Source organism: Aphanomyces astaci (genome assembly GCF_000520075.1).
Source record: "Aphanomyces astaci strain APO3 unplaced genomic scaffold supercont1.1, whole genome shotgun sequence".
In the NCBI taxonomy this organism is placed as follows: Eukaryota; Oomycota; class Saprolegniomycetes; order Saprolegniales; family Verrucalvaceae; genus Aphanomyces; species Aphanomyces astaci.
This window is the reverse complement of record NW_009798264.1, coordinates 1,035,630-1,060,287: the sequence shown is the minus strand read 5'-3', so window position 1 is coordinate 1,060,287 and position 24,658 is coordinate 1,035,630. Positions and strand designations below refer to the sequence as shown.

General features: G+C 49.9%; 9 protein-coding genes across 15 annotated transcripts; 4 read left to right on the top strand and 5 right to left on the bottom strand.

Annotated features, from left to right (window-relative positions):
• Positions 1-59: 59 nt before the first annotated feature.
• Positions 60-1,196, top strand: H257_00368. 2 transcript variants are annotated; one of them, XM_009823019.1, is made up of 5 exons: positions 60-146; positions 194-314; positions 363-522; positions 574-736; positions 784-1,196. In XM_009823019.1, the coding sequence occupies exons 1-5, from the start codon at positions 83-85 to the stop codon at positions 942-944; spliced, it is 669 nt and encodes a 222-aa protein (XP_009821321.1). In that variant the 5' UTR covers positions 60-82; the 3' UTR covers positions 945-1,196. The 2 variants fall into 2 exon arrangements, with proteins under 2 accessions (XP_009821321.1, XP_009821322.1); XM_009823020.1 differs by having other exon boundaries at positions 194-522.
• On the bottom strand, positions 511-3,287 carry H257_00367 (hypothetical protein; the record flags this gene model as incomplete). The annotated part of the gene is made up of 15 exons (XM_009823018.1): positions 511-1,195; positions 1,238-1,475; positions 1,547-1,624; positions 1,677-1,708; positions 1,751-1,814; positions 1,868-1,919; positions 1,963-2,005; positions 2,053-2,130; positions 2,182-2,330; positions 2,389-2,464; positions 2,508-2,561; positions 2,623-2,692; positions 2,748-2,915; positions 2,972-3,176; positions 3,223-3,287. 15 exons carry the CDS (start codon positions 3,285-3,287, stop codon positions 963-965), a joined length of 1,605 nt encoding a protein of 534 aa, XP_009821320.1. The 3' UTR covers positions 511-962.
• Positions 3,288-5,084: 1,797 nt separating this feature from the next.
• On the bottom strand, positions 5,085-6,733 carry H257_00366 (hypothetical protein). The gene is made up of 5 exons (XM_009823017.1): positions 5,936-6,733; positions 5,818-5,886; positions 5,639-5,762; positions 5,416-5,567; positions 5,085-5,366 (listed from the first exon to the last, which is right to left on the bottom strand). The coding sequence occupies exons 1-5, from the start codon at positions 6,674-6,676 to the stop codon at positions 5,208-5,210; spliced, it is 1,245 nt and encodes a 414-aa protein (XP_009821319.1). The 5' UTR covers positions 6,677-6,733; the 3' UTR covers positions 5,085-5,207.
• Positions 6,734-7,004: 271 nt separating this feature from the next.
• On the top strand, positions 7,005-8,749 carry H257_00365 (hypothetical protein). Its single transcript, XM_009823016.1, has 2 exons — positions 7,005-7,910; positions 7,971-8,749. Exons 1-2 carry the CDS (start codon positions 7,101-7,103, stop codon positions 8,592-8,594), a joined length of 1,434 nt encoding a protein of 477 aa, XP_009821318.1. The 5' UTR covers positions 7,005-7,100; the 3' UTR covers positions 8,595-8,749.
• A 1,526-nt stretch (positions 8,750-10,275) lies between these two features.
• Positions 10,276-13,604, bottom strand: H257_00364 (hypothetical protein). Its single transcript, XM_009823015.1, has 7 exons — positions 13,335-13,604; positions 13,133-13,285; positions 12,921-13,073; positions 12,702-12,854; positions 12,548-12,622; positions 12,249-12,464; positions 10,276-12,196 (listed from the first exon to the last, which is right to left on the bottom strand). The coding sequence occupies exons 1-7, from the start codon at positions 13,554-13,556 to the stop codon at positions 11,243-11,245; spliced, it is 1,926 nt and encodes a 641-aa protein (XP_009821317.1). The 5' UTR covers positions 13,557-13,604; the 3' UTR covers positions 10,276-11,242.
• Positions 13,605-14,102: 498 nt separating this feature from the next.
• H257_00363 (selenide, water dikinase) lies at positions 14,103-16,297 on the top strand. Its single transcript, XM_009823014.1, has 7 exons — positions 14,103-14,369; positions 14,412-14,525; positions 14,580-14,826; positions 15,026-15,092; positions 15,142-15,301; positions 15,350-15,580; positions 15,945-16,297. Exons 2-7 carry the CDS (start codon positions 14,421-14,423, stop codon positions 16,059-16,061), a joined length of 927 nt encoding a protein of 308 aa, XP_009821316.1. The 5' UTR covers positions 14,103-14,369; positions 14,412-14,420; the 3' UTR covers positions 16,062-16,297.
• A 258-nt stretch (positions 16,298-16,555) lies between these two features.
• Positions 16,556-20,239, bottom strand: H257_00362 (hypothetical protein). Of its 6 annotated transcripts, XM_009823013.1 has the most exons (14): positions 19,870-20,239; positions 19,654-19,815; positions 19,381-19,592; positions 19,154-19,336; positions 19,045-19,068; positions 18,903-18,989; positions 18,816-18,860; positions 18,616-18,713; positions 18,493-18,555; positions 18,286-18,436; positions 18,042-18,240; positions 17,834-17,958; positions 17,106-17,300; positions 16,556-16,838 (listed from the first exon to the last, which is right to left on the bottom strand). In XM_009823013.1, the coding sequence occupies exons 3-14, from the start codon at positions 19,492-19,494 to the stop codon at positions 16,683-16,685; spliced, it is 1,440 nt and encodes a 479-aa protein (XP_009821315.1). In that variant the 5' UTR covers positions 19,495-19,592; positions 19,654-19,815; positions 19,870-20,239; the 3' UTR covers positions 16,556-16,682. The 6 variants fall into 6 exon arrangements, with proteins under 6 accessions (XP_009821315.1, XP_009821310.1, XP_009821312.1 ...); XM_009823008.1 differs by having other exon boundaries at positions 18,903-19,068; XM_009823010.1 differs by having other exon boundaries at positions 17,834-18,240; positions 18,903-19,068.
• Positions 20,240-20,415: 176 nt separating this feature from the next.
• Positions 20,416-22,900, top strand: H257_00361 (hypothetical protein). The gene is made up of 2 exons (XM_009823007.1): positions 20,416-20,851; positions 20,904-22,900. Exons 1-2 carry the CDS (start codon positions 20,440-20,442, stop codon positions 21,203-21,205), a joined length of 714 nt encoding a protein of 237 aa, XP_009821309.1. The 5' UTR covers positions 20,416-20,439; the 3' UTR covers positions 21,206-22,900.
• H257_00360 (hypothetical protein) lies at positions 21,208-24,248 on the bottom strand. The gene has a single exon (XM_009823006.1). The coding sequence runs from the start codon at positions 24,200-24,202 to the stop codon at positions 21,278-21,280; it is 2,925 nt and encodes a 974-aa protein (XP_009821308.1). The 5' UTR covers positions 24,203-24,248; the 3' UTR covers positions 21,208-21,277.
• Positions 24,249-24,658: the final 410 nt, after the last annotated feature.

The window sequence follows — 24,658 nt, the reverse complement described above, 5'->3', positions numbered from 1 at the left end:
TCAAAGCACAAACATTCATCCAACGGATAATTATCCGGAGTCGCGGTTTGAACTTTCAACTTTTTGGCACGCCAGCAGGAAGATGGAACACATGGATGTTGGCGCGGAGAACACTCCGCAAATCCGCCGCCAGCTCCTATTCCAAGGTAAGGACACACACGTCGTGTATCAATATGCTTGAGACTCCGTGTAGGACTCTCCATCAAGCAGACGGAATCTCAGTTCCATTCCGATCGCGTCGACACCGCGCCGACACATGGAGCAGCCAAAGTCTCGTCGTTTTCTGCCGCCAAGAAAGGGTCGACGAAGCAAAGGTGGTAATCTTCCTGTGTGAAAGTCTCGCTAATGCAAGTCCTACGAAGGCGAGCCTTGGGCGACATATCGAACAACAAGACCGCGCAGTTTCACGACTTTCAAACGCCTCGAAAGGGCGGCGCTGGCGAGAAGGCTGGGGATGCTGAGGACGCCGTCTCGAAGCTAGCGTCGTTTCCGTCAGTCACGACGAAACCGCGAACAGATGAGGTTGATCTGAACATGCTACATCGCCATGTATGTGCTAAGTTATGGACCCAGGATATTGAACTAGCATATGGAGGAATTTCCGCGGCAGACACCGACGCCCTGCACATGAAGGAGCTGAAGCAGCAAATGGACGCGGAAATTCTATCCTGGCAGCAAGAAGTGGACGCTGCTCAGTCTGCTGAACCTGTCGAGATGCCTTTGGACGACCTCGACGGTATGAACGTTCCCTTGGGAGGTGCAACGCTTCACACAATGCTGTAGACGTAACCCACTGCAACTTCCCACCCATTCACCTGGATCACGACTTGCCTCCGTCCGATGCGCTCCATGATGTCGACTCGTTGGACATTCCTCCATTGTTTGAAGACGTCAAGCTGGAGTTTGAAATCCACGGCGAATCACTTACTCATCCTAGTATATGAATGATGAATGCAAGAAACCTATTGAATAATGCCGTCGATGGACCGAGCCATGCGCAGCAATTCGGTCACTTTGTCGAGCGGACACGTTTTCCAGGTTTCCTCGGCCATGAACAGCTCGGTGAGGGTGTAAAACGCGTCGAGCTTTGCTTGCATCTTTGGCGACGGACACGTCACGGGCACTTCGATGTGGCGGCGACTCCGGCTCAACTGGAGCACTTGGGCAGCTCGATTCACCGAGTCGTTGTCCATCCCTAGTCCTCAGTGAGCATGCGTTGAACGATGCGTGGTAGTACCAGCAGTTATGGCGCATTGAATGGCATTGCTGGATGTGGATATCCCTGGAACCAACTCGTACAGCGAACTCGTTCGGTGGACCCCGTCGCTTTCTTTGCCCTCCACCGCCACCGACGACATGACGTACGTCGTAATGACGGACGAGCTGTTGTCGGCCTTGCTTGGCCACTCGGTTGCTGCTGTATCGGCCGGTTGAAACCCCAAAACGCCGCTCAGGGTTGGCTCACGGAATATTTCCTAGGGTTAAGTTGAGTAGTACTAGTAGTACGTCGGTCGATACGATGATGGACCACGGTTTGCAAGCGTACCAAAAAGTGAGTGGTCAGCACGACTCTAGGGCCGCCGAATTGCACCACTTGGTCTTTTAAATGCTTCAGCGCGGAAGTCTAACACGTAAGCCTTTGCTTAATTCGAGCAAGAACATAGTAAAAAACCTACCAGCAAGCAAATCCCATCCGACGGACACGTCCCTACAATTGGTTAGTGGTATCGCGGTTGTCGAAGTGTTGAACCTTTGCCGAATTCGTCAATGAGGAGCAAGCTCTTGGTGTCTCCATGGTTCATCATTGTAGCTAGCTACACACAATCTGTTCATAACTAGTCTGAACATAGATGCGAATCGCCGTCACCTGGTTGCAGTCGATCGAAAACGCGCTTTGGCACAACGTGGCTGTTTCCAAGCTAAGTAAAAGTCATTCAGTATGAAAACCCTGAGACCACATACCTGAGGATTCTGGAAAATATTTTGTTCACGACGCCAATTGTTGCTAACACGCCAGTTGATGAGACTCAGGGCATGTACTGACGGACGAACCTTCTGTAGCTGGGACGAACGACCCAACTTGAGCCAAAAACTGCATCACTCCCACCATCTTTAAAAAGACAGATTTGCCTATCGATACTGTTGGCTACATAGTTGGGCTTGCAAACGTTAGCGACGTACCAGATCCATTTTGTCCCGTGACCACAGCAATATATCCGCCGCCCGGGCCAAGCACAATGTCGTTTGGGATGTACGACTCGACTGTCAATTCCTGCAACGGGTGCCGAGCCCCCTTGGCCATAAACACAACGTCGTCGCACATGGTGGGTCTAACACTGCTGCGTGAGATAACGACATTATGATTTGAGATATCCATCGACGACGGACCTGACAAAGTTGAAATTCTGCGCACACGACGCCAACGACAAGAAACAATCGACTTGGGCCACAATGTGGATCATTTCTACGAAATGACCATCAGATTGTAAAGTGTGTTTGTATCGTACGTAGCAGAGACGGTTCTTCGTCAAGGACAGCTTTCGTGACCTCAGTGGTCAGCTCTTGAAAAATATGTCGGCAACGTTAGATATCAAGCAGCACAAAACGAAAATATCAACGCACGGTGCTGAATGTCTGAAATGTAACCGTGAATGTCGCCAAAGTCTTCGTCCAGCTTTCGACATTTTGGGCACTATGGGTAGATGACGTGAATGTGGAGCAAATACATTGGTCTGGTCTTGGCCTACCTTGTAAAAGCTAAACGAGCTGTCTTCGAATTGGAACTGTAAGATCGGTGGGATTGGGGCTGCCGATGGGCATCGAATCACGTAGCCAACTCGGGGGAGAAACTGCAGTGAAATCGACTTTAATTGCGGCCATTCGTCTTGCAGGATTCCCGCCAAGTCCACAAGGATCTATTGCGTCACTTCAGTCAACCGATCTGGCTCTCGTCAAAGAGATCCAATAATACCTGATCAACTTGGGCGAGTTTGTCCCGTGCCGCGTCCAGCTCGGCCGACACGCCTTCGCGAATACTACATGAGGCCTCTTTTTTCGTTGCATCGAAATCCACGACGTTGCACAGCAAGTTGTTGAGGTCTTGGATGCTGGAAATGCTTGAAATTTGCTCGACCAAGTTCAAGTTTGCAGGCATCGAGCACTGCACCAATTCCTTGCTAGGCATGGTGGCAAAAGTGGGTGCAATAGGACTATCCAACTTACCGAATCGCAAGGTAGCACGACATGCACTGCTGCAACGCACACCAGTCACGGCCTTTGGCCCGCATGGTCTTAACGCGGCGCAAAATGCGAAATGCATCTCGAAAGCCGCGCAATGAGGTGGTCTAGGAATTCGATTAACGCTTGAAAGAGAGAGTAAAACAAGTAATTGGTTTTACCAAATCCTTCACCAAGTCGGACTGGCGTGACTCGACGAAGTATGCCACGGTGGTATGCCGGCTTTCAATCTTGGATACGTCCGTAAGTGGCTTCAATAGCCACTGCCGCAGCAGGAACTTTCCGCTTTTGGTAATTGTGTTGTCAAGAAGGGCGTAGATACTACAGAAGACATGAGTCGTAGTTGATTTCAATGGATACGTTCAACCTGAACCCTTCCTTGGACCTCTCAAACGACTTTGAATACATAGCGTTAATCAACCAAGTACCATCAGTTGCTGTTTCTAGAACCATACCTTGACTTGGGATGGATGATGTTCCTATCACACCGTTATAGTAGGTTGGCTATGTATTAACCAGTGCTGATTTACTTGATTGAATATTTGAAGGGCTTTGAGGGTGTTGGAGTCCACGAGCATGATACCGTCGAACGATGCTTGCTCGACCGCTGTGACGAAAACAGCAGCCGAACTGTCAAGTTGGTTGCTTATCTATTCCTAACGTTAGCAATAATGAATGACAAATGCTCCTACCTTTTCGCTTGAAAGGAAGGCCACCAATGCTAAGCACAGTTGTCAAGTCGCGGGGAAAATCATTACTTTTAGCTCCACTTACCTCCAACCGCTCGTATCATTTCCAAGCTGTCAAAGTCAAAGTAGCTGCTCAAGTACTTGTATTTCTCTCGCCTAACGTTAGTTCATTACAACAAACACGACGCGGGAGTACAAGCCTTACTTGGTTGAGTCATCGAATACACCAACGTTGGAGCTCCAGTCTGTTCCAATCCGCAACCCTTCAATCTCCTTGCACCCCTTCAAGTATGCAAAGTCTACTGCGTTGTTATTCGCTTGCGTACATGCTTGAATAGCTACCTGAATGCTAACAAGTTGGGAAAGGACGTGCTTGGGTCAGATTGTCGACGTTATAGATGGAGATACCTTGCGAACTTGCGTGGTCATTCTGTCAAATTGTACGTTGTCCAACGCGCTTAAGATGTTGTGCTTTGCCACATTCAGCTTGGACACTATGACTGTCCCGGGTTCAATTTGCGTCACCAGTTGATCCACCACCTAAGCAGCATGTTCGCGTCAAGAGCATTTGCATGGCCATTATGTACCATGCGCAAATCCAAGTGGGGAACGACAAGCTGGTTGATTGTGAGTTTCGACGTCAATGCGTCGTAAACTGCGATCCCAAGGTTGTTCTTCTCGAAATAAAGAGACGCGTAGAGCTCAGATTCGTCGCATTCGTCATCGGACTGTCCGGAATTGTTGTCGTTTTCGCTTGTGTTGTCCTGCTCCTCGTCTTGGGAAGGGTCAGGTGGAGCCTGCGCCTTTCTCTTGTTTCTGCCGCTTTTGGCCTTCGTGGACGCATCTACCCTGACATTGGTTCATGCATGCATCACATGGGCTACCTGGACGCGAGCGTGCCTTGTCCACCATTCTTAGCACTCGGATATTTGAATTTGGCGCGCAAGTTGAGTTGTTTGTGTTCTCGATTTTCTTTCGCGATCCTACTATTAGTAGTACTAACTTATTTGATTTGTTTTTATTCGATGTTCGTCTCAGATCTAGAGGTGAAGTTTTAAATTTCAATTTAATCGCACTTCCCTCGACGTATAGTAGTAATACTACTCGCGTTTAAATTGTTTGCACTTCACTGTCAGTATCAAAAGTACATATCACGTACTCGGAGTACTACTACGTATTAATAGTACTTACTGTTAGTACTACTAATAGTGACCGGGAGCGTTGAAGTGGTATGTCTATCTAACGTTCGTTCAGAGCTTAACACAAGGGACACCAACATGTTTATGCATCGTTCAACGCAGCGACGCCGGGAAGGGTTTTCCCCTCGAGAAGTTCTAAGCTAGCGCCACCCCCCGTCGAAATGTGACTCATCTCCTTGGCCAATCCGCATTGTTCCACTGCCGCAACCGAATCGCCGCCTCCGATGATTGTAGTCGCACCCTACAATCGAGAGAAATAACCCAAGTCAATGGAAACGCTTCTGTCGTACATCCTTGGTGCGAGCAGCGAGGATTTTGGCCACGTGATTCGTCCCTTGGGCAAACTTTTCAAACTCAAAGACCCCCATCGGGCCATTCCAGACAATCGTGTTGCAGTCGACCAATTCAGATTCAAACACGGCTTGGGTTTCCGGTCCAACATCTGTTGACCAATGAATATGGGATGACTCCTTTTTACAATAAATATTTCAACGTGTACTGTATCGCACATACCAAGTCCCAGCCATTCATCGGGAATGTCGTAAATGCTTACAACTTTCGAGTTGGCGTCGGCATCGTACTTGTCCGCGACGACTACGTCGGTAGGAAGGATGAACTTGACGCCTTTTTGCTTGGCCTACACAACGGATATGCACTTTGAAGCAGTGTACTACCAAAGCTATAAAGGCTACCTTTTCCAACAGGGACTTGGCCAATTCAATCTTGTCTTCTTCGACGATGGACTTGCCCACTGAAATACCCTATTCTCATGGCTTCAGAATGCATGCTGCTGAAGCATCTTGAACGTACTTGGGCTCGATAAAACGTGAAAATCATGCCACCGCCGAGGAAAACCTTGTCGCACTTTTCAAGCAGGGATTCTAACACGGGGATCTTCGTGGACACTTTGGCGCCGCCAATGATCGCTGCCAAGGGGCGCTTGGGGCTGTCCACCGCTTCGCTGAGGTACTTGAGCTCCTTTTCGAGGAGTTTGCCTGCCACCGACACGGGAATGAACTTGGTCACTCCTTCAGTCGAGGCGTGCGCACGATGGGCCGTGCCAAAGGCGTCGTTGACAAACACATCAATGTTCCGTGCAAGGTCCTTGGCGAATGCAGGGTCGTTCGCTTCTTCTTGGGGATGGAAGCGCAAGTTTTCAAGCAGGAGGACTTCACCGCCTTTAAGCGCCGCTTTCGCCGCATCCACTTCCGACCCAATTGAATCCGATACAGACACGATCGGTTTCCCCAAAAGTTCAGACAACCGCGTGGCGACAGGCGCCAAGCGCATCTTGTCATTGACTTGTCCTTTCGGTCGGCCCAAGTGGCTGGATAGCACAACAGACGCGTCGTTCTGCAATAGGAAACGCAACGTCGGCAATGCTTCGCGGATGCGAGTGTCGTCGGTGATCACGCTGGGATCCTTCTTGCTCAAAGGCACATTCAAGTCAGCTCGCACCAATACACGCTTGCCCTGAATGCCACCGCGAGCGTGCAACTGGTCCACAGTCAGCTTCTTCTTGGTGGCGGTCGAGAACAGGCGCTTGATCATCGTCGTCGTCGATCAGTCACAGTTTGAAAGTGAGCGGCCCAAGATCGTTGTAGGGACAGTCGCGAGGTTAAATACCCTAAATAACTTTCACCTCAAATCAACGCGTCGTCGTATTATTTAGGGTATTTAACGAGGATGTCCATGGGGGTTTGTTTCGACACATAAAAAAGCCTTTCTTTCCTTTTTTTGATTTTTCTTGTGGCGGAACAAAATGTTCTCGTGTTTTTGCAGCAAAATTCTCAAAAATTTCAAATAAAGTGCTCCTGCATCTGGTGATTGTTTGTTCAGCAGATTATCCGGATGCGATATCCAAAATGCCGAATACGACGGATCATAAGTTCTGAATGCCTCGTCGGACTTCTCTGCTCTGAAGCGTCGCCACCAGCCTTTCCATTGCCATACTAGTATCATACCAACGGACCAGATGAATCACATGGCCCGACGAGGAAGTACACCGTTACCCATGTTCACCAACAGCATCGACGAGATTGTCCCCGAATCGTCGAACGGCGCAACGACTACCCTTGCGCTGGCCTCTTCAATTGCCATGAGCAGCTGGTTGCGCTATAAAGGGGGTTTCTTCAAAGGATGGACAATGTACTACTTTGTGCTAAGTCGTACGAACCAGTTGACGGCGTATGCCACGGACGAGTACGAAGGCAAGGCGTGGAAATTCCGTGTGCAAGCAATGATGGTGCAGCCTAATCGGTCCGTGCATTTGGGATTCGTGGTCACGACGCTCAAAGACGGCGTCATTGCATTGGCCGCGACGAACGGGCATGAGTACAAGCAGTGGATTGAGGTGTTGTGTGAGAAGCAGCCGCTCCTGCATCCGACGTTGACGCGGCAGGCGTTGGAGGCCCAAAACGCCCGAGACGCTGTGTCCGAGCGGGGGTCCCATTCAACAGAGATCTATCTGTACGTTCCTACCGCCGTGATTCCATTACAAAGCGGACTTGTCGACCAAGCCAAGGACGAGATATTCACGCTGCAAAAGCACTTTGGGCAGATTGTGCCGCATCGAGGCAACGTCGACGACCCGTCGATCCATTGGCGCATTAGCAAACCCGAGTATGCGTTGCTCGACTTGTCTTTCTTGCAAGGCAAGACATACAATCACGTGCCGCAATCCCTCGAATGGATGGTGCAGAACTTGATGAAGAAATGGGAAATGGAAGTCAGCCACAAGGCCGACATAGACCAGTGGACGACCGTCGACCCCGCCACGTTCAGTGTACGTACAGTTGACACGTCCATCGACTGAATGGCCATCATCATGTGTTGTTTATTCTAGCTGAAAGTGAACATGGGGCCTCCAGTGACCGCGTCCGACTTGCACACGAGTGGAAAGTACAACGGCCTGTTGTCCCATTGTCCTCGCCATGTGTACGATGCGCACGGGTCGTCCAGGGGGCGGTCGTACTCGTCGTTTGCGTCGGCGTTCCCGGATGGCTTTGCCTGGGAAGTGCTTCAAGTGTTTTCGGCGTTGCCGCGGGTATCGTTTTCGTGGCGCCACTGGGGCCATTGCACGGCCAGCGCAGACAAAACCTCGTCCGACTTGGTCGAGCTCACGGGGTTTGCGATCGTCGAGATCGACCCGAGTACGCGTATCAACACCATGGAGCTGTTCTTCAAACCCGAGCCGTTTCTCGACGCGTTGCGCCAAAAGAACTTCAGCGACGTCTCTGCGACGACGTCCACCCGCTCCCGCCGCGCGAGCGCCCCGCCTCCAGCGTTGGAGGACACAATGAGAAGAGTGCCGCGGCGGTCCATGCAATTGGAACGACCTCCATTGAACATGTCGGACAACTCGGCGGCTATTGTCGACGAGTTGCTCCGATGCCCGCGGCATATCGCGGATGTGGTCAGCACCAACGCACCACCGGTGCACCACAACGACTTTATCAACACTCGATAGCACGATACAGATTTTTCAATATTGTACATCATGAATGAATGCATCCAACTGTGGGCATGTTAGCCTGGTTCGGCACGCCTTGATGGACATGTGACCACTTTGCGCAGCTAAAACGAGGCATTGTATTGGTTAATGCACAAATTGCTTATGCGCTACTAAGGAGTACGTAGTAGACATTTCAAATCGGTTCATCTCATGGCTTCATATATTAATAATACCATTTGAAATGCAGGAGTATATATATGGCTTGGACCACAACTTCGTATATCTTTTTACATATAATGTTATATATAACATCAAATTCCAACGATCTTTTCAAGGAAATCTAACTTACATGCTTGACGAACGGTTTCGGGCGAAGTAGTGCGAAACCGCTAGAGCAAAGGAACCGTTACAGGCTTTTTGATCCTCCTCAAACGATATGGTAGTAACGTTACTACAGTAGTGCATCGTTGATCATCACCATGTTAGAATCAAATCATGTTTTGTCTGAGAAAGAAAGCAGCAGTACAATACAATTCCATTTTGAAGGATTGGTATATTCCTCAATAATCGAATGCGCTGAGTTGCTGGGCTGCATACAAAACAAACGGTTGCATAACTTTTCTCCGGCGTACACGTAAATTGCTACTACTGTAATCCTTGTTAAATTATACCTCAAGATGTCTTTACTATTAATAGTGTGCTATATTTGAAGCCAACGCCCCGAAAATACTGTCTTTATTGTGCTACTTCGTAGCTCAGAGATCGCCGATCAACGCAAGAACTTGGTAGCCCGTTCGATAGCTTCGATACTACGTATTGAAGTGTCATGGACGGTGTTGTGATGCTTTTTGCAGGATCTAAACACACCCAAAGCAAGCTATATTTCAGGTTTTTGATATGTTCGAGGTCACTTCACGCATACTAACAGTAAATAAGTGCAATCGTCGCATACCATTGTATCTTGTTACTATGTAGCTCCAACCATGTCTTCATTTTTATATTAAATGTATCACGCCATTGCTGAGCAATTCAACCACAAGGCCATATATACGTATAACGTTATACGTAAACTTTCTGGATTGTCAACATTGTCATCAATTATTGATGTTACAGTTACATAGTTATGTAACTTTCGTTAACTTGATGCTATACTATTATACTTGAAGTACTAACGTAGCTTCGATGTTGTCTTCTTAAATTACTACTAGTACGTACCAATAGTATACTACTATTTTAATAGTAGTATACGTATTAAAACACGTACTTCCGGTAGTATTAATAGCATACAGTATTTATATTATATGAAAGATACGTAGCGATATTAATAGTGGGTACTTTTCCAATAACACTGACTGTGAACAGCGGAATCGAGTAACGTTACAAAGTCTTCTTGCACTAAAACTCGTCTCCTTCGTCTATACATACGCTCATCTTCGCTTATGTCGCCGAGGGTGGCTAGGTTCGTCATTTTCCGCACCTCCAGCACATGTACTTCATTCAGCTTGACTTTCTCGAACATTCTGAGAAAATATCCGGATGCCTTGTTAGTACACCCGGTAGTAGTACTAGGTACAGTGCTTATATCCGGAATTGAAATTGTATTTGCAAATTCTATGGTGGCACCCAACCCCAACGGTTGGCCACCATAACAGCATAACAAGTGCGCCACGATGTAACCTTTCATTTCACATTCATCGTTGCAGCGATCACAACATGCCAAATTTTGCCCCTCGATCAATCTCCCATATTGTTTCGGGTCTTCCATTACAACTTGGCATATAGCAGGTTCCCCGAGGGATGTTGGGTCCATCAGCCCATCGCGAAGTCCCTCGGGAGTGGCTAGAAGCGCTGGGCAATTGGCTGCCTAGTCACGTTTTGTGAAGCCGGCAGTCGGTAATCAGCATTTCTACATCTTGTTCTCGACGTTGATAAGTATATATGTGTGTGTGCGTGATCTATCTAGTGAATACGGCACCTGCGAGGACGATTTCTATAATTTTACACATGTTAGACACTGAACCAACCATGTTGACAAAAATTACCATCCCGAGCAGTGCCTTGCATGTTGCATCTATATATGACGTAGTTACCCCGATGATCGTACAGTTATTAGCTCTAGCTGAATCTTTGTGAAGAGAACATATTTTTAGTGAGGGGATTCTCTGTATTCGAGTAGTTTGGCCACATTTTCTAGAGTCTCTAACCCCCACGTCGACTCCTTCGGTGCGTTAGTGCTACTTGTGGCCTATATCAATATCAAGCGGTTCGTCGTGGGTGCTTGCCGTAGCCCTGGGATGGATCGAGAACTATGACATTTGAACAATCAGTAGACTTAGTGTAAGGCACGATAGCGAAGCAAGTGATCAATTTCATCAAGAGTTCTTGATGGAATTCCTCGTTTCTGAGTAGGCGCCACTGTACAAGTGGTCGTTTACATGAGACCAACCTGATTAATACCGATGATGCTTCAATCAAAACATATATTTTCATATTGCACACATTATTAACCTACACTACCTACCATAAACCTTCAAAAGATAGATACTCATTCACAGTTCCTTTAAACCAACCATAATACCACAAAATATAGCTCTTTTTTACAGACTCATGCAGTGCCATAGCTCGGTCGATGTTTCACCACTAACTACTACTACTACCTCAAGCTAGTTAGTGTACTCTTCGTCGACGGCGGCTTCGGAAGCCCCTCCGTAGCGTTTCGCGTATATCCTTCTCAAAGCGTCTCGTCGCCGATCCCGCTCAATCTCTTCAGGCGTCAACGGAGTTTCTTCACTTGGCACGTTCACTGGCTCTTGTTGTGGAGAAGCGGGGGGGTCGTCGGCCACTGCTGGGGTAGACACTTGAGGTAACGGCGTCGTCGACGACTCACGAGTAACGGGGGCACTCGAAGCGGGGGGTGGAAGGGTTGCAGGGGTCGCAACTGGCGGCGTAGGCAAAGGGGACGGAGCTGCCGTGTTTGGGGTAGGTGGTTGTTGGTTGACGCCAACTGGCGGAGTGCCAAACGTACCAGGAAACGACGGGATATGATTCAGACCAGGTTGGCTTTGCAACGCCAGCGACGTCGCGCGCAACACATGCAGCTGCGCTTGCAGCATGTCGAGTTGATACTGCAAAAACCGAGGATCCAACTGCAGGCCATAGTGTATGGATTGCATGTAGTGCGCACTGGACGGGTCCAGTCCAGTAAACTCGGCTGGGACGTTTGTCGATGGAAACGACGGGGGAGGAGGGACTCCCGGATGATGCGACGGGGGTGGAAATTGCGGGGCTCCCTGATGGACTTCAGCTCCAGGCGCGGGAGTCGCCCCAGGTTGTTGTGGGGGCGCTGGCTGCTGGTGCTGCTGCTGGGGGGGTGGGGGGATGGGCTGCATCACGGGGGCAGCTGCAGGTTGAAGAGGTTGGCCAAACCCTGGCAAGTTGCGCGGGGGGGGGACGGCATCCCGACGAGGGGCTTCGGGCACCGCAGCAGGTGGTTGGACAGGCGGATGGGGAGGGTTGTTCTGGTCCCTCATACCAGCAGGGGCGTTGTCACCGGGAACGACATCGGGGCGCGGTGGGGTCGCGTCCACGGGGATGTTGGAGCGGCAAGTTGGACACGTCTACCAGACTGTTATAAGAGATGGACGCCAAGAGGGAGGAGATTAGTCGGACCTGTTGGCGCTGCAGCCACATGCGCAAACAATTCAAGTGGAAAATGTGCGAACAAGGCAGTTTCTTGGACGAGTCGAGCGTCATTTCCTCGCGGCAAATGATGCAAATGCGATCGGTTTCGTTCATTTCGTCTTCTGTGGGGCTTGGAAACCGTTCGTTCATGTTGGCTGTGATGCGGCGGTATCGGAAGTATGTGACAATGCGGCGTTGCAAGTTCTATTCATATATAAATATATATAATATTGCAACAATCCAACATGTATACTAGGATCGGTATATATATATATATATGTTTGTACCTGGATCGACATCCACAAATCGCGAAGCAAGTGCAGCGGCATGCCATAATACGTGAAAATGATCATGAAAAAGATCTACAAATGAATTTATATATATATCGTCCGTCATTTTGTTCAATATATATATATAATGGAAGAACACGAAATAACGTACCAAATACACAATGAGCTTGACGATTTCCGTGACCAGTTCCAAGTAAAACACATATGTAAACTTGTTGGTCCAAGTGCCTTCGACGCGGGCATCGATCAGATGCAGGATGTATCGCAAGAACACGGCCACGAGCGTCACGAACAGGATCAAGAACTACACGCGGGCGGTCCGTGAGTGAGTAGATGTGTGTGTAGATAGATATCGATGGATCTGCCATACCTCAAAGCCAAACAAAACCAATACAGATGGACCGCGCTCGGCCACTTGTAGGCCGGACACGACCACAAACACCATGTCCACCGCGGCCAGTAGCGCCATGAGTAGGACCAGTCGAACATGCGTGATTCGCGACACGACTTCCGATTGCTCAATCTACGACAGATGAGGTTAGATGATGGAGCTGTCATGTGGAAAGAACATCATTATCTTACATGTTCTCCGCGCCATTGACATAACCAGTGGAACGTCTTCAGGAAGAGTAAGATCGTAAACAAGCCAAGCACACGAAGGGACATTTCTTCACGGAACACAGACAGCGTAAAGCAGGTTTCCGCAATCGCGAATCGCGCGTGGTCGTACAGCATCTATGGTAAAGTAGGAAGATGAATATCGTTTGCATACGGATCCATGTACCTCGAGCTCGGCATCGCGAAGGGTTCCCAAGAAAATTCGCTTGAACACTTGACCGAACAGCACGGTCATCACAAACGCCACGTTGCACAGAACCATGACGCTCACTTTCGACGTCACAAGGTAGATCACAGTGGGGTAGAACTGCTGCCGCGTGTAATATGTATAGCCAACGAGGCCCGCGCCGGCCAAGAGGCTCGTGGTCGCATAGATCCCGAACCGCATGCTGCTGCTGTTGCCGAGGACGAGTTTTGGAATTGCAGTGTGGGGGCGATGGGTTGAAGAAATTATATTCGTTGCGGTAAGATATTTTTAAATGCATACAACTCTCAAGCTATATCGAACAATATTATTGTTGGATCGATATTAATACAGGATTGCCATTCGGCCAATCAAATCCAAGCATGTGGCACAACAATGTTAGCAGACAGTCAGAATGTCAGAATGCGAACGACCTTGTGTAAATTTAGTTAAAAGCTGACAGTGAATTCTTGTAGTTATGTTAGCCACATCTGTGGACTTTAGATGGGGTTGACGTAACTATTAGCATCTCCCCCTTACAACGAAATCGAAATACGCACTTGAATTCGTCTAGGCTGCCAGAATATGCCGAAATTACTGTGTGTTGGCATCGCAATTTGAGAATGAGATTATGATTGGCTTATATGGTGCATATTATTGACCAGTAATACGGTGGTGAAGTCTGATTAGCTGATATTCGACGTATTATTGACCAGTAAAATAACGTTTGGGATGCTCGAGAATTCTCAACTTGACTGCCGAGTTGCAACGAAGGTCATGGAACCTGGTGATCTCGCTGCGAAGGAGGCGGTGGAGCACGTGATCCGTCGTGAGCTGGCGGATCCTGCATTGCCAACCACGAAGAACCGAGTGCCATTCTCACCCGTCGACCATGGTCTTCGCGAAGACTTCCGTCTAACGTCGTTCAGCGAGCTGAAAGGCTGAGGCTGCAAGCTACCCCAGGAAAAACTACTCACTTACATCTCTGGGATAGCTAACGACCTCAAACCCAACGAGGTACTTGGATTCTCCATCAAGGTCGGTCTAACGGTGTTGTAGACTCCAGGGATGGACTCGAGCGTTGTCAAAATCAAGAACCCCATGCTCACCGACATGTACCAAGTCTCGACCACCGACTTCTTCTACCCCCTGGTGCAAGATCCCTACGTCCAAGTTCTGTCATCCTCCTCTCCATTTTCGATCCCCCGCTCAGTCGATCAATCGTAGGGACGCATTGCTTGTGCCAACGTCCTCTCGGACCTGTACGCGATGGGCGTGACCGAAGTGGACACGATGCTCATGATCTTGGGGGTGTCCCGCCTTATGACGGACATCGAGCGCGACGTCGTGACCACACAACTCATCCATGGCTTCAACGACTTGGCCCGCGAAGCTGGAACCAACGTCACCGGCGGCCAAACCGTGATGAACCCGTGGCCGATCGTCGGGGGCGTTGCGATGAGCGTCCGTCATGGTAACGAAAAAAAAAATCTCTTTAATCTTTACTTCATATATATATATATATATATATATATATATGAAGTAAAGATTAAAGAGAATTTGTTTACAAATATATATATATATATATATATATATATATGAAGTAAAGATTAAAGAGAATTTGTTTACAAATATATATATATATATTTGTATTAATCCAAAGGGGGGTGTAGAATCCCAGATCATCCGTCCTGAAAATGCCAACCCCGGCGACGTGCTCGTGTTGACCAAACCCCTAGGGTATAGTACAAAATTTCGACGACTTTTTTTTGTCATATTTTTTTCATAGAACTCAATTGGCTGTGAACGCGTTGCAAATGAAAGATCAACCGCACCGGTGGCAAAAGGTGCAGCACTTTTTAACGAGAGAAGCCGCCGACGTTGCGTTTGCCAAAGCGTCCGAGTCCATGGAGCGCTTAAACATCAACGCCGCCAAGCTCATGCACAAGGTACACGAAAAAAAAAAAAAAAAAAAAAAAATCCCCTCTTATGTCTAGTACGGAGCAACGTCGGCGACGGATGTGACGGGGTTCGGCATCCTTGGCCACGCAGCCAACTTGGCAGCGTCGCAGAAGGCGGCGGTGGATTTGGAACTGCACACACTTCCGATCATCAAAGACATGCTCGAAATCAACGCTGCGTTCAATAACAACTGGAGACTGCCCCAGGGGTACTCGTCTGAAACGTCTGGGGGGCTTCTCGTCACGTTGCCGCGTCAAAACGCCCAGGTATGTTGTCCTTTTGCCCCAATATTTGGACTTTGAATCGCCAAATGTATCGATCGATTCTTTGTAATATTATTGTAAGTGTTGTCCTGTGGTGATTGTATTTTTTGTCCACACTAATTTTTTGTGAAGTCATACACTAATTCAAAGTTGATGATGGATTCGTGCAATCTGATTGGCTATATATATCCTACTGCCGATGATTCTTCTGTACATTTATGGAATGTGTCGATTCGTTCTCCTTGTCGCTCCAGTTTAGAATACACACAACCATATTACTACTACCAACGACTATCGTTTAGTCTAATTTAAACGGTGACCATCGTTGTTGAATCGATCGTTGATTCGTTGTACCTATACTGACTAGGCGTACATGCGGGAGTTGGAAGCGTTGGATGGCCAGCCGTCGTGGCTAGTGGGTCAAGTCGTCCAAGGGTCCAACCAAGCGCGGATTGTACCCGACGTGCGCTTTGTACCAGTCTAATCAACCATCGGCCGTGGCCAAGATGACGAAATGCGCGGTGTGTGCGGAGGAGGTCTTGTTTTTCCGAGTAGTTCAAGACCTCGAACAGCCGAGGGGAATGCGAATGACGGGGCGCCATTTTACTTCACAAGCGTGGCGTCCTTGATATGCAGCCCCCACCGTGTAACCCATCTAGACCCCGGGACTAGTGATTATTAGAGTGGCAAGTAAACGTTAATTCGACTGCAATAATCGTGCTTGGCGTGTCAGAATATATATATATTTGTTTCTCCAAGGTCTAGCCTGGATGCCACAGAATGTTTTATATGATGAATAATATTCATCTGACAAAGGATTCCGTTGGTTCAAACGGGAGCTGAAAAAGATATTTCCAAAGTAAACGACACGACGACCTTCGACACGATCGAGAGTTCTAAAACAGTCAAAATTGGACGGATTATGTCGATTTTTGCATGTCGGATTTGTTTGTAGCCAAAAACACACTCAAAAGCTGCTGGTTTGAAAAGTTGACATGACTTTTTTTCCTCAAAATTAGTAAAATTAGTAGCCCTAATTATAATAGGAACTAGTTGCGTCTAAATTACCATGTCAACAATATTTGTTCGGTTTTTGGATGCCGTACTACGAGAATTGCAATTTGTGCCCTTTCGGCAGCTGGGGCTCGCTCCGCACTCGTGGCAACTTTCCACAGGCCTTGGACATGTCTTTAGCAAACGCGTTGAGCACTTTTTTGCGCTCGAGTTTCCACGAACAGTTGTCTCTTATCATTTGCACGAGCTATGACCAACGAATAGAATGTTATCAACCACAAATGCTGCGTCTAGTGTATTTTAATTTGAAAATATAATAAAAAAAGCTAGTATTAACTCATTTAAAAGGAAAACGATTTAAAAAGAATAAAGTTCTTAAAAGTAATATTTCAAAAAACTACTAATGAATACTTATGAAGTACTACAAGTATGAGCTACATACAGTATCACGATGCCCACCAACCAACAAATCGTAGATGTAGGAACAGAACACGTAATGATACAACCAACGTACGAGTTTGTCTTGGGGACAGCGCACTGAGAACTGCTGGATTTTGGTCAAGATGCGTTTCGTGATTGTGCCCAGGCGCAGCAGTTCAAACCCGTTCTTTTTGTTCAAGTAGTTTTTTTCGATGCGAATGATCTTGCAAATCGTGTTGGCGACGATCGTAAACTGAAACGACCCGTTGATCGGGTCCAACACTGCGGCCTATACGAGTAGTTTCGATATATATGATGAACCGCACACGTAGTCAGTCACCTTTCAAGTACGAAAGCCCAGTCATATATTGTCGATTTGATACAAATTTGGGGAGGGGGTGCAATCGAATCGCGCCAACCAAACCGATCCACAATCGATCTGATTGGTTGAATTTCATTGAGAAGGTTTTGATTGGTTAATAATTTTGAGCTCATCTGAAGTAGCCAATCAAATCGATTTAAATTCCAACGAAACCACAACACGAAATTTCACTCGAAAGCACAATATTGTGGTGTGTTTATTCTAAACTGGAGTGACTTGGAGAATGAATCGACACGCAACCAAATACACGTACAGAAGAATCATTGGCAGAGCAGGAAACCATCAAAGTCAAATTAGTGTATGACTTCCATTAGTGTGATACAAATCGCCACAGGGCACTGCTTACATTCAAAGTTCAGTACAATGCGTGGAATTCGTTGTGATTCAGCACAAAAGTCCAAGTTTTGGGGACCAGGACAATATGAGAGTTTTCATCGTACTTCGCCAAAGATATCGCCGGTGGACAACGTCGCCACTTGAATGTGAGTCGGTTGGTGGGCCCCCAAGAGACGCACGGCCCCGCACAACCCCGACTGGACAAAGTACAAATGGAGGGCTGGGGCCCCTAATAGATACATCCCAGATTTCGCATACAGTATGTACTTTGAATTGGTTTTCGCAACTGCGAGTTTCTCGGTACGGTCGGACCTTCCGTGACCACAACGTCGCCGGCGTTGTAGTATAAATTCTCCGACAACACGCCGAGGGTGTTTCGCTGCTCGTCGGTCCACTCGGCAAAGATGCCCGTGGTCGTGAAGAACAGCGCCCTCGCGAACGCGCCCTCCATCATAACTTTCTTCATCGTGTGCTTGTACACAGTGTGCTCGAGCGTCAACACGCGACACGCCTAAGTACGCCAGTCGTAATGTATCGTGCTGAAGTAAAGTTCTACCGTCATGGCTTCGAGGGTGGTGTGGGGCCACAAGTTGGTCGAGATGGTGGCTTCGCTGAAGATGCTGCCAGGGACGAGCGCCTGTTGGATTTGTTTGGCTCCATGTAGGTCGGTTTGCACGGTCACGGTGCCTTCCAGCACGATGTACATGCTAGAAAAAGTCACACCAGTCACCCCCTTTCATTCATTTTTTGGGCTTAACAGTACCTGACGGTGGACTTGCACACATGCACGGTGGTTTCGGCAGGCCACGCGACAAAGAGTAAATTCCTACCATGAAATCACTCATAAATCCCCCCCGACGTTGCTCGGCAACTTGCACTCATGTACCGCCACAACGCATGCAAAATGTCGTGCTGCAGCTTGGCTAAAGATGGAATGCGGCTGGACTGGTCAATGAGAATGTCCACTTGGGCTAGGCTTCGACTCTACCGCCACATTGTAAAAAGATTCATTCATCTCCCACCAAGTCGATCGTTGAAATGACGAAAACTGGCCAAGTGGCCAAACTTTAGGTGTTGTATACATACACTGGGAGGGGTTTCGTATGCGTCTTCAAAGACGCCCTTGGACGTCTACATTCGTAGATAGAAAACGTTTGTCCTTACGATCGCTACCTTGACGTGATGGGTGGTGGTGGTGTTGACGATCGCGATGGCTTTGAGTGCCTTGCGGGTCACCTGATGCGCATGTTTGTGCCCTGCCTGGTTGTGTTCAATGCTCACGGCCCGCTTCGAATCCTTAGACGCTTCAATATACCTTTCCTGCACGCGCCACAACACACTATACACCCATTTTGACAGAATCAAGTCGTGTCGATTTTGTCGTCATGTACTAACTCGACCATGGCGGGTGGGTACTAACGTACCTCCGAAGCTTGTAATAGCGAAACACTTCCGGGTCCAACTTGATGGCTTCGTTCAGGTCTGCCATGGCCCGTGCGAAGTCCCCGGCGTGGGCTAACACGACTGCTTGGTTGAAGAACAACGTCGGGCGGTTCGCGGCGTCGGTGTTCAAGATGCAGCACTTTTTCAACTGCAGCATGCATTCGCTAAGGCAACACAAGTGACAATGTGTGGTGGATGATCCTCGTACCTGTAGCGACCGTTCGAGAACGAGTTGGAGGCTTCTGTCACGAGCGAGTTGAGCAGATGGTTGCTCCCGTGGGGCAGGGCATGCACAAACGTCACGTCTCGGTTCATGAGACATCGAAACTTGGCCAATTTGTGCGTCTGGTTTTGCGTGTCGACTTCCAATTGGGGCTCCACGGCCTCGTCTACAACGGCATCGGCAGGTGGCAATGGTTCCTGTGTATGACATTATTGTCGAAGGTATCCATTGGCGGCTAGTCATGAAAAGGGAGCATACATTGGACAAGAGTTTGGCTAGACTGGTGTGGCGTCGGACTTGACGGACGACTGGCTGGCTGGCGTCGTCTGTGAGTTGGAGCGACCGGCTAAAGGAATACGTCGACGCGGCATCCGCGCGTTGGATGAGTTTGTTCAAGTTTTCAGCTTGCGACGCTAATTCCTATGATGACTTAATTATAGGACATGATTTCATGCAGCCCTTGCATGCCCGTACCAAGCGTGGAGGTATCTGGACCACTTCCCGCTGGAAGAGTTGGTCGTAGGTCTGGTCGATATCGGTCATAGGGAAGACAGCCACATCGCTTCGCCGGGGCCGCGACAGTCGCCGACCATTACTGGCGGTAGGTAAACCACTCTTCGGAGAATTTTGGGTGAAAGTTGAATCGTAGTTGTATGGTGTGTCGCCTTCGGTAAGAGGCCTGTCGAGGTTTGTGGTACTGTACTTGTGCCTCTGCTTCGCTCGAAAGTTCCACGATCGAGCCACCAAGCGGGCGTTCTGCTGAAGCGATGCACCAGGGGTGGGGGCACTGATTGACTCGCGCCGCCCTGGTTCTGCCCCGTCCATTAAGCGTGGCCAAAATGCATGAATCTAATTTTAGAAATCTGGGTGCTGTCCAGATAAACGTATCCGGTGAGGAGCGGGTTCCATTTTTTTGCTGCCTTGGTGAAAATAATAGACATTACCAATACAAAATCATTGATATTTAATTGACCAATTCTTTTATGTGGCGCAAGAAGGCAGAAAAAGCTGGACTTTGAAATTTCAAACCCTCGATCGTTGTACATGATGGCCGCGCCGTTGTCTCCGCGAGGCAAGGACAAGAAGGAAAAGAACGGCTTGTGGACGTTCGAGGAAGAGGTGATCATGCTCAATGCGTATCTGAGTGCGATCAAAAAGTCCACGAACATGACGAATATGGAGAAGCGAAAGTGCTGGGATGCTGTCACGCAGACATGCCAAGCGCACGGATGCGCGTGGGACAAGGACCAAATCTACTTCAAGTACAGCCGCATCCTGTACGACTTTGGCTTGTGGAACTTTGTGCGCAAGTGTCGCGGGGCGATCGTCGACCCTATCACGGGGTTCATCACGTTGTCGGACGACGGATGGGAGTTTGCGATCGAGAAGAAGCCCAAATGCATCAAATTTCGCACCAAGGGGTTTGTGCACCGGGAAGTGATGGAGGCCATTACCGGTACAAAGCCATGACGATCCATTTTCGTTCATCAGCTAACGCTCGCTTATAGGAGAAGATGGCACGCATTTCGAACCCGATTCGACCGAAATGGAAGCACACATGAAGAAGGGTGAAAAACGAGGCCGAAAGCGGCTGGATCGGAGCAGCGACGGTGGGAGTCTTAGCGGCGGGTCGGCGAAGAAGCAAGCGAGGGGCGCTGTGGACGGCCAAGGGGTCGCCGACCTGTTATCCCCCGACACGGTGCGCAATCTGAACGACTATTTAAGAGCCGGCACACGGGCATTTGAAGCAATGGCGCAGTATCTGGAGCAGGAACGGCTGAAGAACGACTTGTCCAACATGAACGTTTAGATGCGTACCCCCGTAGTCGTAGTCATGTTAGTTATATTAAATAGTTCCACGTATTAGTAGTAATAGCGTTGCTCAGATCGTTGAGGGAATCCAGTTCATCTGCCTGGCGGCTTCGACGTCGGCGAGGTCTAGGATGGCCCACATGTCGAGTACTCGTTGGCGCTCCGCCGTAGCGATGGAGGTTCCGTTGGTGACGAGCAGTTCCAACGCTCTGGCAAACTCGTCCAAGAGCTCCAGGCCTCGAAAGCCTGGCACGGCCACAGGCTTGACCTGCTGGATGTGGCGGATCGACGTGCGTAGCACCACCAGCGTGCGCTCGACACTCCGCGCGGCCGCCGCCGTCCCGACGCTGAGCATGGCGGGAGATGCATGAGGAACTAGGTCCAACAAGGCCTGGGCTGCCTCCATCGAGGGCGTCTGCACCAGTCGAGAAGTGGACATGTGCCACGCTTGACAGTACGACGATTCATCTGTCGTCGCGGTGTGGCTACGACACGTTAAATGGGAAGCCACGCCAAAGTAGCCCAGGCCAACGCACGCCACGATGGCTGCCACGACCACCAATCGAGTCAAGAATGCGATGACGCGCCACAGAACAGACGACGTCGCGGGTTGTTTCGATACACAACGTTGCAAAGTGGGCAGGTGGAGCTCGAGGGTCTTGACACTGAGCGCCCCGTACTTGGCTTTGAGCCGCCGGACCAACTCGTCTTCACGGCCAGCGTATGACGACGCAATGGCGCTGACGTCGTCAAGTTTGTCGGGTTGGTGCGTCTTGTACAAATCTGTCAAGAGATTCTGCAGGGTCATGGGCATGGGAGGGGGCGATGGGGGAGACGACGACAGGTGCGCAGGGAGGGGCTGAGACACGGTGGTTTGGGGTGTAGTGGGCCTGCAGGTGCTGTTGTCTGTGGAGGGCGTGGGAGTAGTTGACTGTAAGTTGGAAGGCGCTACCACCGGTAGGGGGCTTGGAGGGCAGCTCTTCTGCGACGACGTTTGGTTTAGTTCAAACGGGTCGTGCATGGTGTGCGAGGCAAGGGGGCGGGGTTTGTGCAGCCGAGGAGATCGTGGTTTTTGGAACGCGTTGATTGGTTCGTTGGGAGTGGCACGCGCATCATCTGCACTCAATGGCGAAGGGTTTCTATTGGTCGATGGAGCGTTTGAATAAGCCACCGACGACGGGACATGGGCCGCGCGATGGAGCACGTAATCCTTGGGCGGTGCCCCAGCAGGAGGGGGTCGACAGTTGGGTGGTGGTCGTCGTCCGCCGTCCTCGTCGTTTCGCCCCCGACCAAGGCTTGACGAGAGCAACTGTTGGTCTGCGACAGGGGCTGCTGCGTAGCCCTGCTGGGAGGAATCGCTTTGAAACGCCTCTGGTGCCATCACAAACGGAACAGGAGCGGGGGTGGCAGCCACGTCACGTTGTTGCCGTGGCTTGGACGATGTCAATGCATCGACCTGTCCTAGTCGAATGGCGAGGGACTCGACGGCCGCCAAGCCATAGCGAATATGCAATTCTTGCACAAGCCGCTTGTCTCGGCCTTGGTACCGCCGCATGAGCGTGTCGATCGCTGGCAGACGCGACGTGTCATGCTGGCTAAAGAACTCGACGAGCCAACCGCGGTACATATCGGGGGGGATCGGGTGGGGTACGTTGCTGGGGCGATCGGATGTTTCAGACGTTTCTTGGATGGTGGCCATTTGGGGGGGGTGGGGCGGCGGGGGTATGTGCGGCGGGGGCACGCTGGTGTAATTCGTGGCCAACGACGGGTTGTTCTTCTCCAAGGCGACCCGCAACGCTTCGATTTTGGCTTGGAGGGCGTCGATTTCATCGCTCTTTCGCGCCAGTTCAAGCGCTTTTTGATCTCGTTCTTCTTCGACCTGTCGCACACTAGACTGCAGTTTGTTCACGGCGCCGTGGGACCGCGCCAAATCCTCCTGCGCTTTGGACTTGATGGACTCCAAGTGCGTGCGCAGACTGGCTTCGGAGCTCTGGAGTTCCTTGATGTACCCGATCAAACTGTGCACGCTGTTCTTGGTCGGAATCAACTTGGCCGCGAGCGCGTCCGCCGTGCGCGCTTTCATCGACCCCTGGCTCGACGTCCGGCTGTGGGTGGGGCTGACCGGCGCCGCGCTCAAGTTTTGCGCCCGCGTGCGCCCCGGACTAGCATCTCGCTTGGTCCTGCCGCTGCTGTTGATGCCCGTCGAGTTGCGGAAGGCTTCGGACGTCAAGAGCAAGCCGGGGAGCCCGACGCGAACCTTTTGGGGCGCCGATAGGCCCTGATCCGGATTGATTTGGTTGGGGGTGCGAGGCGGGTCGACTTTTTTGGCTTTTCGGGTCGAATTGGGTGTTCGCGGTGCGTCGTTGTCGTCCAAGGGTGGCGGCAGGCTGGAAGGAGGCGTGGCGCTCGATGGCGGCGTCAGAGTTGACGTCGTAGATGAGGTTGTGGTGCTGTCAAGGGAGTGGGTGCTGCTCGTGGTCGACAACGGCTGCGACGGACTGTTCCGCGGAGGGACGGGAATATGAGATGGCGGTGGTGGACGATACATGGCGGCAGAAGACTGTTGCTGCTGGGGAAGTGGATCGTTTTCACCAAAAAACCCGCGAGGTTTTGTCGGAGCGCTCGGTTTTCTCGCGTACAAGGGGGAGTCATGGACAATGGTCCGGACATGACTGAGCGACGGGTTCCATGCAGGTTGTTGTTGATCCGGAGTTGACGATGACTTGGAATGGTTCAAGAACGTGCGAGGAATGCTGCCGCTTTTCCTGGACAAGGGTTTCGTCCCCTGAGACCCATTGTCTCCGTTTTCGACGACCGAAGTCTTGGGTAGGGCTCGATGTCCTGTCCCCTGTGTAGCCTCCGCCGCCGCCGATGGCTTGCCTGGTGGCGAGGGAACTGTTGCGTTAGTGCCTTGGTTCGGTGCACTCCGAGGCGACCGTCCATAGGACGGACTCCTCGAGATTCCATGGCTTCTCTGTTGTGTGTGCGATGTCATGTGGCCTTCCTTGTCGCCGACTGCTTCGTCAGCACTTTGAACTTCGTGTTTCAAACAATAGCCAGACATGCGACTTATTTAAACGCAGATCCAGCCTGCATGGCCAATTTTATCTATTTTTGATCCGTCTATTAATAACCCAAGTCACTCGTGCCGATAGTTTTATTACTCCAAAAAATATATTAAATTATGTTGACCAATTTGAACCCACCAATCAAAACCCAAAGTACGATGTAAAGGAAATCAGCACTTGCCCTGGCACAGTCATTTGGCACATGTCCTTGTGGCCAGTGCCCTTGCGATGCGTGATACTATCACATCACGTCAAACGGTGCGCCGCTATACACACGGGACACCGTCCATCACGAAATTATGTTGACTTGAGGCATGTGAGCTTTGAGGTCGGTGAGGTGTCGACAACTCCAACATCATTCGAATTTTTGATGTTCTACAAAT

Coding starts and splice junctions, on each gene's coding strand:
- H257_00368 (XM_009823019.1), top strand. CDS start 83: ATGGAACACATGGATGTTGGCGCGGAGAACACTCCGCAAATCCGCCGC. Junction 315..362: donor AAAGGGTCGACGAAGCAAAG/GTGGTAATCTTC, acceptor AGTCCTACGAAG/GCGAGCCTTGGGCGACATAT. Junction 523..573: donor CGAAACCGCGAACAGATGAG/GTTGATCTGAAC, acceptor TTATGGACCCAG/GATATTGAACTAGCATATGG.
- H257_00362 (XM_009823008.1), bottom strand. CDS start 20,220: ATGGACGGGGCAGAACCAGGGCGGCGCGAGTCAATCAGTGCCCCCACC. Junction 19,337..19,380: donor TTCTCGAACGGTCGCTACAG/GTACGAGGATCA, acceptor GTGTTGCCTTAG/CGAATGCATGCTGCAGTTGA. Junction 17,301..17,833: donor CCGGCGATATCTTTGGCGAA/GTACGATGAAAA, acceptor CTACTCGTATAG/GCCGCAGTGTTGGACCCGAT.
- H257_00363 (XM_009823014.1), top strand. CDS start 14,421: ATGGACTCGAGCGTTGTCAAAATCAAGAACCCCATGCTCACCGACATG. Junction 14,827..15,025: donor TGCGATGAGCGTCCGTCATG/GTAACGAAAAAA, acceptor AGGGGGGTGTAG/AATCCCAGATCATCCGTCCT. Junction 15,093..15,141: donor GTGTTGACCAAACCCCTAGG/GTATAGTACAAA, acceptor TTTTTTTCATAG/AACTCAATTGGCTGTGAACG.
- H257_00366 (XM_009823017.1), bottom strand. CDS start 6,676: ATGATCAAGCGCCTGTTCTCGACCGCCACCAAGAAGAAGCTGACTGTG. Junction 5,763..5,817: donor CCAAGTCCCTGTTGGAAAAG/GTAGCCTTTATA, acceptor TCCGTTGTGTAG/GCCAAGCAAAAAGGCGTCAA. Junction 5,568..5,638: donor CGATGAATGGCTGGGACTTG/GTATGTGCGATA, acceptor ATTGGTCAACAG/ATGTTGGACCGGAAACCCAA.
- H257_00360 (XM_009823006.1), bottom strand. CDS start 24,202: ATGACATCGCACACACAACAGAGAAGCCATGGAATCTCGAGGAGTCCG.
- H257_00361 (XM_009823007.1), top strand. CDS start 20,440: ATGATGGCCGCGCCGTTGTCTCCGCGAGGCAAGGACAAGAAGGAAAAG. Junction 20,852..20,903: donor AGTGATGGAGGCCATTACCG/GTACAAAGCCAT, acceptor GCTCGCTTATAG/GAGAAGATGGCACGCATTTC.
- H257_00364 (XM_009823015.1), bottom strand. CDS start 13,556: ATGCGGTTCGGGATCTATGCGACCACGAGCCTCTTGGCCGGCGCGGGC. Junction 12,855..12,920: donor TGGTTTTGTTTGGCTTTGAG/GTATGGCAGATC, acceptor GCCCGCGTGTAG/TTCTTGATCCTGTTCGTGAC. Junction 12,197..12,248: donor TGTGGCTGCAGCGCCAACAG/GTCCGACTAATC, acceptor ACAGTCTGGTAG/ACGTGTCCAACTTGCCGCTC.
- H257_00365 (XM_009823016.1), top strand. CDS start 7,101: ATGAATCACATGGCCCGACGAGGAAGTACACCGTTACCCATGTTCACC. Junction 7,911..7,970: donor TCGACCCCGCCACGTTCAGT/GTACGTACAGTT, acceptor TGTTTATTCTAG/CTGAAAGTGAACATGGGGCC.